We start from the raw sequence: 16,626 nt of genomic DNA on the forward strand, positions 1-16,626 counted from the left end.
TCTTACCATGGCTCAACGAGAAGGAAATTTGTATAGAGTGATGCTCCGACTACCCAGTATGAACACCAGCCTAATCGCAACTTTAATTGTCACATGGCATGAGAGACTTGCACATCAGAACCTGAAATACATCAAGGACATCCTAGACAGGAATAACATCAAGTACATAGATGACTGGAACAATCGAGTCTGTGAAGGATGCATTTATGGGAAAGAACATCGAATTTCACATCCCAAAAATGAGAAGGTAGCAGCTCAATCATTGGATCTAGTTCATGTAGATGATCTTGGGGAAATGAATGTCACGTCGATCGGAGGAGCGAAGTATTTCCTGATCTTTAAAGATGATTATTCGCACTTTCGAACCGTTTACTATCTGAAGTCGAAAGATGAAGCTCCAGACAAGCTGAAGATATTTCTGACACAAGTAGAAAATCAATTTGGAAGGAAGGTGAAAGAACTGAGGTCGGATCATGGAACTAAAATAAAGAACAAAACCACATGTCAACTTTTGGAGGAGCGAGGAATCAGGCATACGTTTTCAAACGTTCACACACCACAACAGAATGGCAGAGTTGAAAGGGAAATGCGAACCGTGGTGGAATCTGCGAGGTCGGTCATACATGCGCGAAATTTGAAAGAAAATCTATGGACAGAAGCTGTCAACTACGTCGTGTTCACCTTGAATCAGACTGGCACCAGCTCAGTCAACGCCAAGAGTCCAGCAGACTTATGGTTCGGTCGTCGTATTGATATCAACAAACTGAGGAGTTTCGGATGTGACTGCTACGTTCTGAAAACTGATCATAGAAGGAAGAAACTCGACAAAAAGTCTAGGAAGGGAATCCTTGTTGGATATGACACCGAGTCATCAAGCTATCGAATATACATACCTGGAGAAAGAGAAGTCATTTGCTCTGACAATGTGATTTTTGATGAAGAGGAAACGAGATACCGAGACATTATAGGAAGTGTGCCAATAATATCTGAAAAGACTGATCTAGGTCATGAAGATGAAGAATGCGAGTCTGATACAAGTCTGAAGCATGAAGATCAAGAACAAGAAAATCTTGAAGGCAAAATTACTGAAGATGAAGATGAAGAGACAACACCTCAGCCAAGGCGAGGACTTCGTGATCGATCAGCGATAACAATGCCACATCGACTGAAAGATTATGTACTCGACGGTCTCACACTGAACAGAAGTGCAAGTGTAGCTTTGATAGGAGAAATCCAGGATATCACTGTCAATGAGGCACTGAAGGATGATAGATGGAAACGTGCGATGCAAGAAGAACTTAATTCTTTGACACAAATGAAAACTTGGAGACTTGTGAAATGCCCCGAAGGAGTTCAACCGTTGACATGCAGATGGGTGTTACGTGAGAAGGCAGATGGAAGATTGAAAGCACGTTTGGTAGCACGCGGTTTTGAACAAGAAGAAGGGATTGATTATACGGAAACGTTCAGTCCAGTAGCTCGTCATACTTCAATTCGTCTTATGCTGAGTCATGCAGCTACCCAGAAGATGAAACTTGTTCCGTTTGAAGTCAAGACAGCTTTCCTATATGGTAACCTGGAGGAGGAAATTTACATGCATCAACCGGAAGGATTTGAAGATGGCACCAACTATGTCTGCAAATTACAGAAAGGATTATATGGACTGAAACAGGCTCCGAGGAACTGGCATGATACGATTTCAAAATTTCTTGAGAGGAAAATAGGATTAATGAACACCGATGATGATCCCTGTTTGTATTACAATAAGGATAAGACTATCCTAATAACTTTGTTCGTCGACGACGGACTTATCGCTGGCTATGATGAAAAGGAAATCTACAAGATACTCGACATCATCAACTCAAAATTCGAAATCACATACAGCCGTCAAGTTCAAAACAAGGTCGCATACCTCGGAATGGAAATTCACATTGACAAAGAAGGCATCTTTGTAGGTCAACCAAAGTATACAGAGAAGATCATTCGACGCTTTAAATTCGATACGTGCAATGCAAAGTCAACTCTTATTGAGAAAGGCATGGTAATAGGAGAAGAGGACAAGATGAACGATCAACCCATATCGCCATCTATTCCATACAGAGAAGCGATTGGAAGCCTGTGTACCTGGCCATAATTTCTCGACCGGATATCAGTTTTGCTGTTAACTTTCTAAGTCGTTTTAACGGAAAGGCAATGATGAGTCACTGGCGAATGGTAAAAAGGATTTTTCAATATCTCAAAGGAACACCAAATCATGGTATTTTTTTTGGCGGAAGCGACACACTCGTTGCTTACTCGGATTCCGACTATGGTGGAGATCCTGAGACTAAACATTCAACTACGGGAGTACTTGTGATGAGAGGAGGACCAATCGTTTGGTACACACAGAAACAACGTTTGGTAGCAACATCCACTGCTGAAGCACAGTACCGAGTAGCCGTGTCTGCAATTGACGATGTTTGCTGGATCAAAAGGATTTGTCTGGAATTTGAAATTGTAAAGGAAGATAAACCCATCGAATTACTTATCGATAATCAAGCGGCAATTCATATGATGTACAACGCTCATGAAGGTAAAACTACAAAAGGAAAGAAGCATATAGAAATCCCACGGAGGTTCATTCAAGAACATGTTGACAGGACCGTCACATTCAAACATGTTGATAGTGGTAACCAACTTGCTGATATATTTACAAAAATGGCGGTGTAGTCTTGATATTGACGGCATTGAAAGAAAAGTCTGTGAGGGTCCGTCATTTTAATATTAGTATGTAAATTGTCAGGAATGTTTCTTTAGTTACAAGGCGCCTTTTTTTGTTCAGTAAAGAAACCCAAAGAAAACATTGTCTGACTTGAAATAGTAAGAAAGCTTAACACTTTTACCAACCCTTTTAGTAATCTTAAAAAAAGTGAAAAAAGAAGTTGGAAGATATGGAAATAGCCTGTTCACAAAGGTCGAAATTTCCAATTCTAGGAAGAGTGGGCGAGCAGAACGAACTGATGATTGAGAATTAAAGATAAGATGCTAAATGTAGCATGCGGCAATAGTCGTATGTAGAACCCCCATTCATATAAAAACAACGTTTAAGTGAAATTTTAGTGTTTGTTCCTTACATATGAAATAAACACTTACAAAAAGCCGAATAACTGTTTTAAATAGCGTAATGTTTTATGCTTTCTAAGAAATGGATACCGTTAACTTGGTCATCGCTACTGAAAACTGAAAGTATCGGCAACAATGTTTATATTTCTGGCATATTTTTTAACCTTTAATTTAATAAAACACAACCTAACGAAAAAAGTTCAGGGAATTTTTATTCTTCTGCATCAAATACCAACAAACTCACTAGATTTTCATGGCCAACCCTACTATATAAGATCGTGCACGGATGGGACCAAGTTTTTTTTTCGAAAATTTAAAACTATCTTGAAGTTCTAGGTATTCCTGTTTGGAAAGAATTTGAAAGTGCTTTGGAGCCTCTAGTGTCTTTTCTTATAATAATTTAATTCCATTTTCTAGAGGATACGTCATTTGCTTAAATCAGTCTTACATTAACAGGTACTAGCCCCACCCACCCGCCCTCTTTTTTCTTAGAGGGTATCTCATTTGCCAAAATTAGTCGTATCCTAGGAAGTACTAGCCCCGCCCACCCACCCTCTCTGTTCTTAGGGGATATGTCATTTGCCAAAATCAGTCTTATCCTATCTAGTAGCTGCTAAGAAATAACTGATTTTGGCAAATGTCATACACTCTAAGAAAAGAGAGGGTGGGTGGGTGGGGCTAGTACGCACTAAAATAAGACCGATTTTGGCAAATGAGAGATACCTTGTAAAAAAAGAGAGGGTGGGTGGGTGGGGCTAGTAGCTGCCAAGATAAAACTGATTTTGGCAAATGACATACTCTCTAAGAAAAGAGAGGGTGGGTGGGCGGGGCTAGTAGTTGATAAGATAAAACTGATTTTAGCAGGTACTAGCCCCCCCCCATTCGCTCTCTACTTTCTTAGAGAGATCTCATTTGCCAAAATCAGTCGTATCCTAGGAAGTACTAGTCCCGCCCACCCACCCTCTCTTTTCTTACAGGGCATGTCATTTGCCAAAATCAGTCTTATCCTATCTAGTAGCTGCTAAGACCATTATTTTTTTGCGACTTCCGAAACTTCAGTATATAACGTACTGAAGAGTTAATCCGCCATTTTCCAGACACCCGGTATAAGAATGTTGCATATTTTGAACAACTGTCGTTTAATAACAATAAAAAAAAATAATAATGATTCAAAATGTTAATTTGTCAATTAACCCTAAACTGAGTCTCGACGAGACATTTCCATTCCGAACTAATACAGCTGAAGGTCAAACTCTGTCGTTGATGTTTTAAAGAATTTTTTTTCACTTAAACGTGAAAAAAACAAAAAAGTCAATAATATTCAGACAATAGTGTGAGGCGCGCTCTATCGACATGTTTGAACATTTTTGTGGAAATTTTAATATCACCAATCACCATCAACTAAAAAATAGCATAATTTTCAAGTTGGCATTACAATTTTATTATCGAATTATTTAACAGTCTGTTGTTGCTATTGCATTCCATAACCTTGAACTTAATACATTGAATTAATTACAATTTTTTAAATTCCTACTTCCACCTATTTTTATATTTCACGACTAATTACTAAAACTATTTCCACAAGCTATAGGTGTGTAATTTTTCACAAAAACGCACCCAAAAAATTAAAACTTTTCTTTGGCTAGGACATCTAATAACATAACCTCAAAAATACTCACCAGCGGCAGCACTGTAAAACTTCACACTATTATTCAGCAAAACCTTATTAGAAATTTGGTTTGCCGAAATTTTGGAAAACACAAATCGGGCTAAACTTTTCGCCGCCATCGCAACCAACACAGTGAGGACAGGCCGATAAGAATTCGCTAAACCGGTTCAAAGTCTTGTGTATCAGTAATCAACAAACTAGTTGGTCTGAGTATTACTCCCCACTACCATTCAAACCGTCTTAGCACCTACTCATCTGGTCTACTATAGCTAAATATACCAACTCATGGCAAAGCAATAAACACACTTTGTTAAATAATCGTATTTATTGTTTATATAAAGTTTAAAAAGTACAGTAAGATAAAGGGTATAGTTACATCATATCAGACAGATCTAATCTATTGTGATACACAGAAACAACACATGATGCTTATTTTTCGCCTGACAACAAAAATTTAATTTTTATGTTACAGCTAGCCACTGGGACAATATAGACCTCAAAACATTCATATACCCTGTATCTCAACTTCGCCTAGGGGGTCTTCTGCACCCCCTTCCGCGTTCCCTATGTCTTCTTCCACGAATAGTACATTTCCAGGGGCTTATTCACCTTCCAGTACTTATCATTAACCTGCCCCAGCGTCTGGTTCCCGTTCAACTGCACGTACTGCCCCGTCGTCGGCGAGATATATATACAAAAATTAAGCAAACTATGGGTGGTTGGCAGCTGCGAGTCCAGATCCAACGTCAACCTCATCGCCAGGTACTTGTGCAAGTGATCGACCGTGGCATTCGCCGTGGTTTTGATGTACCTAATCGAGTTCTCCTTCAGCGCTTTCACCAAAGGGTTGTCACCGGACATCTCTGTGGGGTGCGGTTTGAACACCAGCTCGATTTCGTTGAGGGTCATGGGTTCGGAAGGACCTTCCCCTTCTGTGTCCGTTTGCTCGGTGCGTTCGCTCGACTCGCTTTCTTCGCTCCTTTCGGAGGTTAGGGTGCTTTTGGGCCGCTTTATGGACTTGCTGATGGAGCTCACGTTGGACGAGACGGGACTCGGGGGCTGTGAGGGGGTGCTGCGGCCCGAAGGGGCCGGGCTACTGACGCTGTTGACGGCCCCGGAGGCGGGCGGGTTAGAGGGGTTGCTGGAGGCGGTTGTACTGTTGGCCGGGTTGGAGGCGTTCTGCAAAAGATACATTACCGTTATAACTGGTTTATACTTGAAAAGGAGTAGTAGGAAGTGGTGATGTAAGGGGAATACAGGCAGTGTCTTATAATAATATAGGATCAGGTCAGGTCAGGTCAGGTCGGGTCAGGTCAAGTCGGGTCACTTCAGGTCAAGTAGAAATTTCGCCAGGAAATATTAAATTCTTCTTTTAATTCCTTTTGTTGTTAATTTTGTTTCCCTTAGATAAAAAAAATCAATCTTTCATGTAATTACTAACTAGTTCTGAATTTGCTGTGAAGCAAATTTAATTTGGCGTATAGAAGATTAATTTTATCATTTAGTACCATATGGACTTTTTTTCCGATTATATGGTATTACGAATTTACCATGGTGATTTTGTGTTAACAGGTTTATTATCTTTATTACATTCGAACGTAACGTAAGTCAATGGTAAGAATTATATTTTGAAATTTTCCAGTTATTAATATTTAATACAACGTGGGTTACTTAATTTTAGATCCCTCTAAAAAAAATACAGGGCGGGGGGCGGGTTTAGTACTTGAGGGCGCGAGGGCGGGGCTAGTACTTGCTAAGATAAGACTGATTTTAGCAAAGAACATATCCTCTAAGAAAATGTAATTAAATTATTACGAGAAAAGACATTAGTAGAGGTTCCAGAAATACCTAGAACCTCATGATTGTTTTAAAATTTTCAAAAAAAAAACGGGGTCCCAAAATTAACTCAAAAACAGGTCAGGTCAGAATTTTCCAAAAATAGAACACCAAAGTCCCCCAAAACTGTTTTAAATAATTTACAAAAAAAAATCTCCATTCGTAAAAAATAAAACACTAAAAGATCAAAAGATTTTTTCAAGTTCATCCAGCAACAAAACACTGAGAACATTTTAAATTTAAACGTAGGGTTTTGAAAAGTGACAATTTTTGATACGTCAAAGATTTGTACCTTCCCGTTATATCACACCAAACTCGGTCTTATTTTAGAAGGTTTTTTCCTAGAGGATATCTCATTTGCCAAAATCACTTTCATCTCGGCAAGTATTAGCCCCGCCCACCCGCCCTCTCTTTCCTTAGAAGGTATTTCATTTACCAAAATAACTCTTATTTTAGCAAGTACCAGCCCCGCCCACACACCCTATCTTTTCTTAGAGGGTACCTCATTTTCAAAAATCACATTTATCTTAGCAGGTATTTGCCCCACCCACCCGCCCTCACTTTTCTTAGAGGATATCTCATTTGCCAAAATCAGTCTTATCTTGGCAGCTCCTAGCCCCGCCCACCCACCCTCGCTTTTCTTAGAAGGTATGTCATTGCCAAAATCAGTTTTATCTTAATAAGTACTGATGACTAACTTTTACAAAAAATGATCAAAATATCAAAATACCACCTGCTAAGATAAGACTGATTTTAGCAAAGGATCTAGCCCCTAAGAAAATTTAATTAAATTATTATAAGAAAAGACACTAGAAGATTTTTTCAAGTTCATCTAGCAACAAAACAACAGATTCCTTAAAATTTAACCGAAAATAAATAATAACTATTATTATTATTAGAGGTAGAAAAAAGTTCAAGACCAAAGTTATACAGCTTTTTTGTGGAAATCCTATCTATTTTAACACACTCTGATTGGCTTCCTTCATAACTATAGTTTATTTTTGAAATTCCGATGCGACGTTGCCACGTTATCCCCATTTTCTAGAATTTTTTAGCAAATTATACTTCATATAAATGGGTTATTTTTATAAATTGTGTTGTAACATTTTATAGAATGATAAACAGAGAATGCCCTTTTTTGTGACACCCATTAAATACAAATTTTATTATACAGAGTGTTTATAAAAAAATAAAACACCTGTGTTTCGTTGCTGTATCTCACTTGAATTTTTTGTTCTCTTACTTTCAATATATCGGTGTGTCTGTTAAAAAGGTGAAACTATCAATTTTAGACATACAAAATACTTAACAAAAAAAAAAGTAAGATGCAGTAATAGGGTGTTCTATTTGAAAAAACTAAAATATGTACTGATATTTGAAAATTGTAATATTTTCAATTTAATTTACACCTCAACAAAGTATGTACTTTGTTAATGTTTCTAGAAAATATTGTAACACAGATTTTAAAAGGAACACTATTGCAAAAATATTCAAGAAAGTTGGAATAACGTGGCAACGTCACATCGAAATTTTAAAAAAGAAGCCAATAAGAAAATGTAAAAATATATAGGTGCTCTATTAAAAAAAAAAAAACATTATTTTAATGTACACTACTTTTATCTCAAAGAACATTAATAGCAAGTATTTATTCGAATATTTTTTATTAATCAGACAAATTTTACTTAGCGTTTCACCATTGACACGATATTCCTAAAACACTTATAAAATTTGACATCAATCGGACCGGTAGTTTTGGAGATTACTTGTATAATAAAATTGACACAGACAAGAGACGACAGACAAACATAAAATCGGATGGGGACCTACTTTTTCATTCTCTAGGAGTCATGAAACGTCGAGAAAACAAAGCAGCCGTTCACCGGATGGACTCTATTACAATACTTTCCTAGCTTTGGCCTGTTTTATCTTGGAAATAGTTTATTCTAGTCAGTGTTCAATTTATTTTGATTTAAATTGCATTTAAAAAAGTTACATTGTTACGTTGAACGGTGGGTAAAACTCAACAATTTATTTCTCAATAACTCGAATTTACACGACTTATTACAGAGCGAATATGTACAAAATAATTTCCGGCGCAACTTAGCTGCACTCTCGAGGACTAAATCGACTAAATAATAATCATCGTTCCCGACGGTGGCCTCTAAACCTATACGTTCCTCTCGACGATTCGAGAACGCCGCTTCGAGGGTTTTCTGGGTTCCCATCGCGACTTCCGCTTCCAGGCTTTTCGTCAGCGAACGCCGCGCCGCCCGGCCGATGAGTCATCCGCCATACAGTCAACTAAAGTGTAAAATTTTCATAGTTTGTGCGAATTTAAAGCAATCGTTAACCGTTAATATTTTCATGTTTGCAGTCCACTTTTTATTTTTATTTTCGTAATTTTTAAATTTTGGTGTCAACAGGTCAATTAATGTTTTTAATTACGCCCTTTTTGAGTTTCTGTACACATTTGTGACGTCATTCTTATTGGAGCTACCATTATTTTCAACAGTTCTTGAGACGACTACATTTTTACGTTCCAAACAAATGGTTGACACATTTCAAAGAAAAGGTGTACCATGTGATATAAAAAACCTAGTATGCCATGAAATTTTTAAAATAATGACAGGAGCAGTTGGTGTTGCCAACGTAATTCTTTTGACATTAAATTTCAAATGTTACTTAAAATTTTAATAACATCGCTATTTTACAATTTAGTAAATGTGTCTTTAAATCGTTCATACTGTTATATTTTCTACAGTATTTAATTCTTACCTTTCTTATTATTTGTGCAGTTTTATTTTTTGTTGTATATATTTGCTTTTCTTTAAAAGTTAAATAACCCAAGCTTATTTTTTACGTTCGTTTATTATTTCAACAGGAAATATTTGTTTTTACTTTAATTAAATTATAATAATTGTTATAATGAAGTAAACCAGTGAGTCACAAAAGAAAACGGAAACCATACAGAACAAAACATCTTGGAAAAATCTAAATTACATAGTAAATAATATTTTAACTAGTTTCAACCTGCTTTATGATAAAAAAAATTGACACACTGTAGTCGTACTTTGAAACCAAATTTAGTTAAAGTAACGTTGATCACGAAATAATAAATTTGGAAAAAAGTGAAATCACAAAAATATGAACTTTATTTTTAAATTCTAATTTATTAAACATCACATATTTTTTTCTTACAAGTAAATGAAACAAAAATGTTCACTTTTCTCTAACAATTTCGATATTTCATTATTTATCGCCTGCGAAAAATTCGTAATATAATTTAGCAATCAAATCTTTGCGCCAAATTCGTAGTAAATCAAGACATATGACGTAAAAGTTTGTTTGCCCTAACTCAGTCTTATATATCTCAAATACATAAACATAAATTGCATCTCTATTAATCTCTGCATCTTTTATAAAAATTCATATACCACAAACTCACAACCTAAGATAAATCAAACATTATTGCATGATATTATCACCTCAACAGAATAGTCTTAACTCTATTAGGAAAGATATCACATTTTGAACAACACATTTTATCAAAAATACTTATCTAAAATAAAAGTACCAAAAATAAATTAATGGTGCATACTTCACCACTCACATTCCATGACCCACATCATTCCTACTTACTGAACTCTCATTGTGGGCAGCCACTGAATTCTCCCCCTGTGTCTCATTATTCCTTTCCACGTCATTATTCTTCCTCGACCTGTTCGGCCTATTCTGTGACTGAATCTTAATACCCTCAGTTATAGAATTAACCAAAGCGGCCTGTGAGTGGCTCTTATTCAGCTTCGCCAACACGCGCTCCTGGTGCGCTTCGTACTCATCTCTACTAGGATAAATCTTCGAGATGAGCAAATCGAAATTGGGGTCCGGCCGCAGCGACCGCTTCGATACCAGTTTTTTTCGACACGTGGGGCACTCTTTGTTTCCGGACCTCAGAGCTGTGATGATGCAGTCTGAGCAAAACCTGTGGAGGCATTCTTTTGTGGTCATGGTTTTCTTCAGCATGTCGAGGCAGATGGGGCACATGAGTTCGCTGTGGAGGCTTCGGGGGGAAACCGCGATTTCTGTGTTGTCCGTTATGGCGTCCTGGGGGGTTCTGTGAAGCTCGTACAAGGAGAGCTCCCAGGTTTTGTTGAGCCCGATTTGTTCCGACGTCGTCATTGTGGAGGTTAGCAAACACTGTTTTAGCGGGTTTTGTTTGTTTTATGTGTGCTGGGACGTCTGGAATTGTGTTGGAAATGTTTGTTTATGTCTGTTGTCACACACAGCGAGAAACCTGAAACACGCAACTGTCAATGTCAAGTGTCACTAGTCACTAGTGTCAATAAATACCAACATAAAAAGGAACCGGTGAGATAATTTCGAATTTTGAGAGAACAGCGAGCAGTAAATTAGTAATGGGTCTCTTGAGAGGTGATTTGCTTAAACTCACCGTTAATTAAAAATAAGCGAACAACAAATAGTAATGTTCAAGATGAGTAACGCCAGCTTAAGCTCAGTTTATTATTTGTAGCTGCATACGCAAGCGCATCGTATCCACGTCCGTATCGGGTATCGGTATTAAACACAGAATGTACAGTCACCACTAAAATTCCTATTGTACCCATAGTTTCTAGACTCCGTACATAAGATTTATTTTGCTGCAAAATTTTTGAAGAGGACGAACAAAATAATTTTGATTGGTGATTTACGTTGTGTATCCAAGTGCAGCTCTAAATTTAGCTTTATTTATTTATGTTGACAACCAATGTCACCAGGTCACCACCGAAAATCACTAAACAGATATCTTAAACTGTCAAAAGTCTGAGGTTATGTCATAGGTCAGTTTTCAGAAATCGGGGAACAGAGTTTCTCACGATCTGAATAACAATGAACCCCTAACACCCATTAACAGTAATGGCGAATGTAAGTACTTGAAATTCCTTTTCCGTTTTCTCCTTTAATTTTCGTTTAATTTAAGGGAAATAAATGGCCTCTACCAAATTCACAACTAGTCAAATTGAAAAATTCAACGATAGGATAGAAAACTGCCTTAATGATTCACCCTGCAGATGTGTCTTTGAGTTCTACCTCACCAACATAATTAAAAAGGATAATTTAGTGTACACCTTGAAGTTATGGATGAAGGCCAATGAAAGTTCTTCCTTTGATGATGACATGTTTGATTATATTGATAATGTAGATGGCTTTAATGAGAATCCGTTGCTTACTTTATCAGAGTCCCATCAGAAGTTTGCTTATGTAAAAAGTGAATGTTGTAGGTTGTTTAACAAATCTGATATTCATCGGAGATTTATATATTATTTAGTTGAAAGGCATAAGCAATAATGTATTGTTATTGATTGATACTCGTGCACTCTGTGGCTATTTTGATAACACTGTACTTATTAGTAGTGTATGTTTTTGAATTACAATGAAAATGTTTGTTTAAATAAAATTATTTTTTCTTTTTTTTTATTTTAATGCTATATTATTTGTAGCAGATAGATGACGTCACATTTAGAAGGAAATTACATGAGAAATATTGCTATTGTTTTATCAGAAATTTGGTCTCGACATCACAATTAAAAATAAGTTCTTGAGTAGTGTACACACAATACACCAGAGTAGTGCTAATAGTAGATCTTGTCCACACAATAGTTATAATAAACAAACAAACAAACCAATAAATAAATAATTAACTCTAAATTGAAATGGATAATATGTTTACAAAAATCTATAAGATCTATTTTGATTTTGTACTATACAATGGGGATATTTGATACTACTCTTATAAAACTCCTGAATAATTATGTCGTTGTAGAAAGAGTTTTCTACTTCTTAATCGTATCCCTTTCAACTTTGAAGTGTAAATTTGGCGAGTAAAGTTGAGTTTGAGTGTGTCTGGGTCTTATTTTTAATTCCTTTCCACGCCATACATATTCCTTGTTTAGGTAGTTTCCTTATTTCGACACAATTTTGCCATTTTTGTCTTGATCTTCTTTTCTTTCCGTGTCTTTTATTTTTTATTTTATGTCTCCTACTTACTTAAATTGTCCCGCCTTAAAATGACATGAGAAAAAAAAAAATCGAAAGCACGCGAAAAATTCAAAATTTATGGAGGACACAAAATCATTTATTCCTCCACTGACAAAAAAAAAGAAAACAAAGCTGCGACTAAGTTGTGCCTGTTGAAGACACCGCTTAATGCTCAGCTACAAAAAAAAAAATTGAATGACTGATGAAATCAAATTAAATGTTCTGAATAAAATAAAATATTAATTCAGGTACTTAAAATCAGTTACAAAAGCAAACTATATATTTCTCTAAATTTTCGATTGTAAAGTTACACCTTTGATCGCTTAAAACACTTTTAAGTTTTGAAAACGTGCGTTCCACATCACAAGAAGTGATGGGTGCAAAATTAAATATTGAACAATCTACGTTTTCATTTATGTATGTATTGCTGGAAGCATTTCGATTACCGCAAATTACCTACGTTATTTAGGTACTGAACATATAAAATCGTATCCTGGATTCTTTTTTAATAGAGAACATACTTTTTGGAACGCCATTTCCCCCACCTTTCCTGGTGTGTTTTTAAAGATGTATACACTTTTTCCACAATCTCCATACTTTGGTTTAATTTTAAACCTATAGTTTCTAATTGTTCTATTGCATCAGCAATAATTTTAAAGTGAGTTTTAATGTACAAGAGTTAATTTTTAACGTTTGCTTTATTGAGGAATTCTTGAGCTTTTTTAATGTTTTGTGCATCTGTGGCTTCAAATGACATTACAACCCGAGGGGTAAACCGCAGAGGAAATCAACTGTACACGCTAGAGGAAATCAAAGGAAATCACAGGAAATCAAAAAGGGAATCAGAGGAAATCAAAGGATATCAAAAGGAAATCAAGAGGAAATCAACGAGAAATCAAGAGGAAATCAATGAGAAATTAACGAGAAATCAACAAGAAAACAAAGGAAATCCAAAATGATCATAGCAAATCCAGTTAAATTAGATATTTTCTAGAACTAATAAACGTAACATGTACGACATAAGTCATAGCATTCATCATAAGAAACAAAATATCAATTTAATCTTAAAAGTGGAGATTAAATAACCTTTTAAGGGCATAATGATAGAAAATTCCAGCATATACTTATTAATTATTGACAGCATAAAGTGCAGTTCCGATGAAAAATGATAGATAATATTGCTTTATACCTACAAACCAAATTTATAATTTCACCCCAAATTAGTTTTTAAAAATTGAGTTTGTGATATGAGGTAACAAATTCATTAAGTTCAGGTCGTGCAAAAATCTTACTGATGATATGTTCTTACCTTGGAAGTTTAGCTCTCAAACTTATTGTGAGAGTATGTTTAGAAGCCTTAGATCAATGACCTCAACTTTTAGCACAATTATTAATTTTAGTATAAAAGATATGTTGCATCGAAGTGACAGACTGCAAACTATAAACAACATTAAAAACGATTTGGATAAAAAATTCGTTTTTCCTAGAGAAATCAGGAAAAAAAGTTCAATCACAGAGAGAGATTTTGTGAAAAATGATGACTTAGGAAACGTTTCAGATAAAGATATACAAAACACCGTAGAATCAGCTTTACGGGATTGTCTGCGTGTCACTGAAGATTTAGGAATGGAAGTGATAGATTTCAGCTATGTATTTTTGCCTCCGTGTAAAGACAATGAATGCAATGACGAAGTTGAAAATGAAATGTTTAGTGAAGAACAGTGCGATCACATTGAAAATTACAACAATTCTCAAATAGCCATGAAACGTAACTGTTTTCAAAGTTTGGAAAAGGATCCAGTTAACCAAGATGAAGATTTACTGAATGATCTTTGCACAATTTCGTACGAATCTAAGAAATTTGACATACACTTTAGAAGTTTTGATAGTGACGATATTTTTGTTGAGAAAGGTGATCTAGTCAGAATACGTTTAGATAATACAACAAAAGTTATAAAAAAGTCTTCACTTTGATGGCTGTTAGACAATGAAAAGGATCGCGTCAGTGTGGATCGTGTCAAAAGATTTATTCAAAATAAGAAATGTAATAGTAGTAGAGTTAACTCAGAAACAGATACCTGCCTTCAACATAAAGATATATCTCAAATTCAAAAACCAGTCCAAATTGGAAAACAAAAAAGACGCTGTAATATATCAAGTGACTCATTTGATTTAGACAACTCAAGTAGTATCGAATATGATGACAGCACGGACACCGAAAGTTTGAATTCTTCCAATTATTCTGATGATTTGAATCCTCGTTTGAATCTCAAGGCTGAAAATAGTAAAACTGATCGTTCTAAACCAGACTTAAATATAGACGATTATATTATAGTAACTCAAAAACAAAACAAAAAATGTTACATTGGTAAAGTGTTATCACTTTACCCTATTTTTTGTGATTTTTTGAAAAGGAATCCAAAAATTCCGGATGCTTTTATGTTTCCGGACATTAAAGATCAGGGGGAGATCCAAGAAAATGAATATATAATGAAACTACCTCCACCTCAGGTACTCAGAAGAGGCAGTTTAGTTTTTGAAAAAAAATTATTGAAAAAATATTTGATTTAATTCCAGTTTTTTTTAAGCGATGTGATTAAAATTTGTGATAATGTAACCTCAACCTGGGTCGAGATTTGTACAAGTATATATCGTAGAGAATACTAAAGTAAGAAACTGTGCAAAATTCTAGGTGCCCATGAACACTTTTAACGGGGATAATTACCTCTGAAAACTCTTTATTGTGCAAAAAAAAATTCTTACGTGTTAAATTTAGCATTTCAAAAGTTTTTTTCTAATATGCTTCATTTGAAAGTTGTGAACAAAAAATTAAAAGTGTTATCATCTGTATTTATGGGTACCTAGCTAGAATTTAACACAGTTTTTTACTTCAACATCATCTACAATATACAGGTGCCGCATCCAAGTCTGGATATAGGGAATTAACATGGAAATTGGTTTTTATTTTATAATATCTCCCCAGATCACTTTAAAGCTATTATTGAGTGATGCCTTTGTGGAGGTCGAAGAGGGCTATCGGCCAGTATTTTTTTCAAATCGTTGCATCGCGCTCATTCACTGTAAAAAGGTTTTAAAAATCGTATTTTGAAATTCGCGCCCGATCCGAATTGTCGCGAAGTGTTCCGTCGTAGTGTCGAAGTTCGGCGATCGCGTCTTTTCATTACCCATGCAAAATTCAAATGTCAAAGTGAAATTAGAAATTATTCTCATCAGAAATCAACGAACAAGTCAAACTGAATTATTGTATCCAGTGTGATGATTATTGTACGACAAATTAAACGGAATAAATGCACAAATTGATCCATTCATTCGTCATAGTGCGCGACCCCGTCAAACGAGCCATCTCGAACTACAATCAGACCGTATCCAAAAAGCCCAAGATGAAGACTTCGAGCAGCTGGTTTTCCTCAAAACCCCATCAAAGCCCATCGGCAGCATTGTGACATTTTCTGGGAGCCCTCGAGCTAGGAATGTACTCGGGCTGCCTCACTCAGTAATCACTGAACGACTCAAATTGAATTATTTTATCCAATATGACGATTATTACAGAGATAAACCTAATAGAATGATTTTGGACTATTTGGTATTCATTAATTACCTCTGTGAACATATGAGCCAGTCATTGTTACCTTATGAGTCATTGATAAGTAAAAACTGCTGACGTAACTAAAACTATCCTTGACCTTATGTAGTTTTAATTTCGTAAAGTCAAAAGCAAAATTTCAAAATATAATTTATTAAAAAATTAATAATAATATATAATATAATTTATTAAACTTTGAGTGATTTAAACGAACTAATTTGTACACACCAGACATTTTTAATTTCAAAATTAAAATAGACCATAAGGTTTTCTGACTGAATGTGCAAAAAATCTAGAATATTGCATATGTCCACTTTTAACACAAACATTTGACCCAAGAAAGTGTAAAATTCGAACGTATACTTACTCTAAAAGACAT

General features: G+C 35.5%; 3 protein-coding genes across 5 annotated transcripts in view; 1 reads left to right on the forward strand and 2 right to left on the reverse strand.

Annotated features, from left to right (window-relative positions):
* LOC135123483 (enoyl-CoA hydratase, mitochondrial) overlaps nucleotides 1-4,956 on the reverse strand; it is a 30,608-nt gene extending 25,652 nt beyond the window's left edge. The window contains exon 1 of the mRNA XM_064048155.1: nucleotides 4,782-4,956. Within this exon, the coding sequence (XP_063904225.1) occupies nucleotides 4,782-4,890 (109 nt within the window). The 5' untranslated portion in view covers nucleotides 4,891-4,956. The remainder of the gene's footprint in view (nucleotides 1-4,781) is intronic.
* Nucleotides 1-16,626, forward strand: part of LOC135123481 (fatty acyl-CoA reductase wat-like) — a 35,004-nt gene that overhangs the window by 8,042 nt on the left and 10,336 nt on the right. The window lies entirely within an intron of this gene.
* Nucleotides 5,078-11,123, reverse strand: LOC135123482 (E3 ubiquitin-protein ligase RING1). 3 transcript variants are annotated; one of them, XM_064048153.1, is made up of 3 exons: nucleotides 11,058-11,123; nucleotides 10,247-10,901; nucleotides 5,078-5,950 (listed from the first exon to the last, which is right to left on the reverse strand). In XM_064048153.1, exons 2-3 carry the CDS (start codon nucleotides 10,784-10,786, stop codon nucleotides 5,336-5,338), a joined length of 1,155 nt encoding a protein of 384 aa, XP_063904223.1. In that variant the 5' UTR covers nucleotides 10,787-10,901; nucleotides 11,058-11,123; the 3' UTR covers nucleotides 5,078-5,335. The 3 variants fall into 3 exon arrangements, with proteins under 3 accessions (XP_063904223.1, XP_063904222.1, XP_063904224.1); XM_064048152.1 differs by lacking the exon at nucleotides 11,058-11,123 and adding an exon at nucleotides 10,958-11,042; XM_064048154.1 differs by lacking the exon at nucleotides 11,058-11,123 and adding an exon at nucleotides 10,962-10,986.

Source organism: Zophobas morio, unplaced genomic scaffold (assembly GCF_036711695.1).
Source record: "Zophobas morio isolate AGI-343-1 ecotype UQ-CSIRO unplaced genomic scaffold, CSIRO_AGI_Zmor_V1 ptg000006l, whole genome shotgun sequence".
Lineage (NCBI taxonomy): Eukaryota > Metazoa > Arthropoda > Insecta > Coleoptera > Tenebrionidae > Zophobas > Zophobas morio.

What these genes read in the sequence shown, in the direction of transcription:
- LOC135123482 (XM_064048153.1), bottom strand. Translation starts at nt 10,786, where the DNA reads ATGACGACGTCGGAACAAATCGGGCTCAACAAAACCTGGGAGCTCTCC. An exon ending in CTGCCCACAATGAGAGTTCA is followed by an intron (nt 5,951 to 10,246) that starts GTAAGTAGGAAT and finishes TATCTTTTGCAG; the next exon opens with AACGCCTCCAACCCGGCCAA.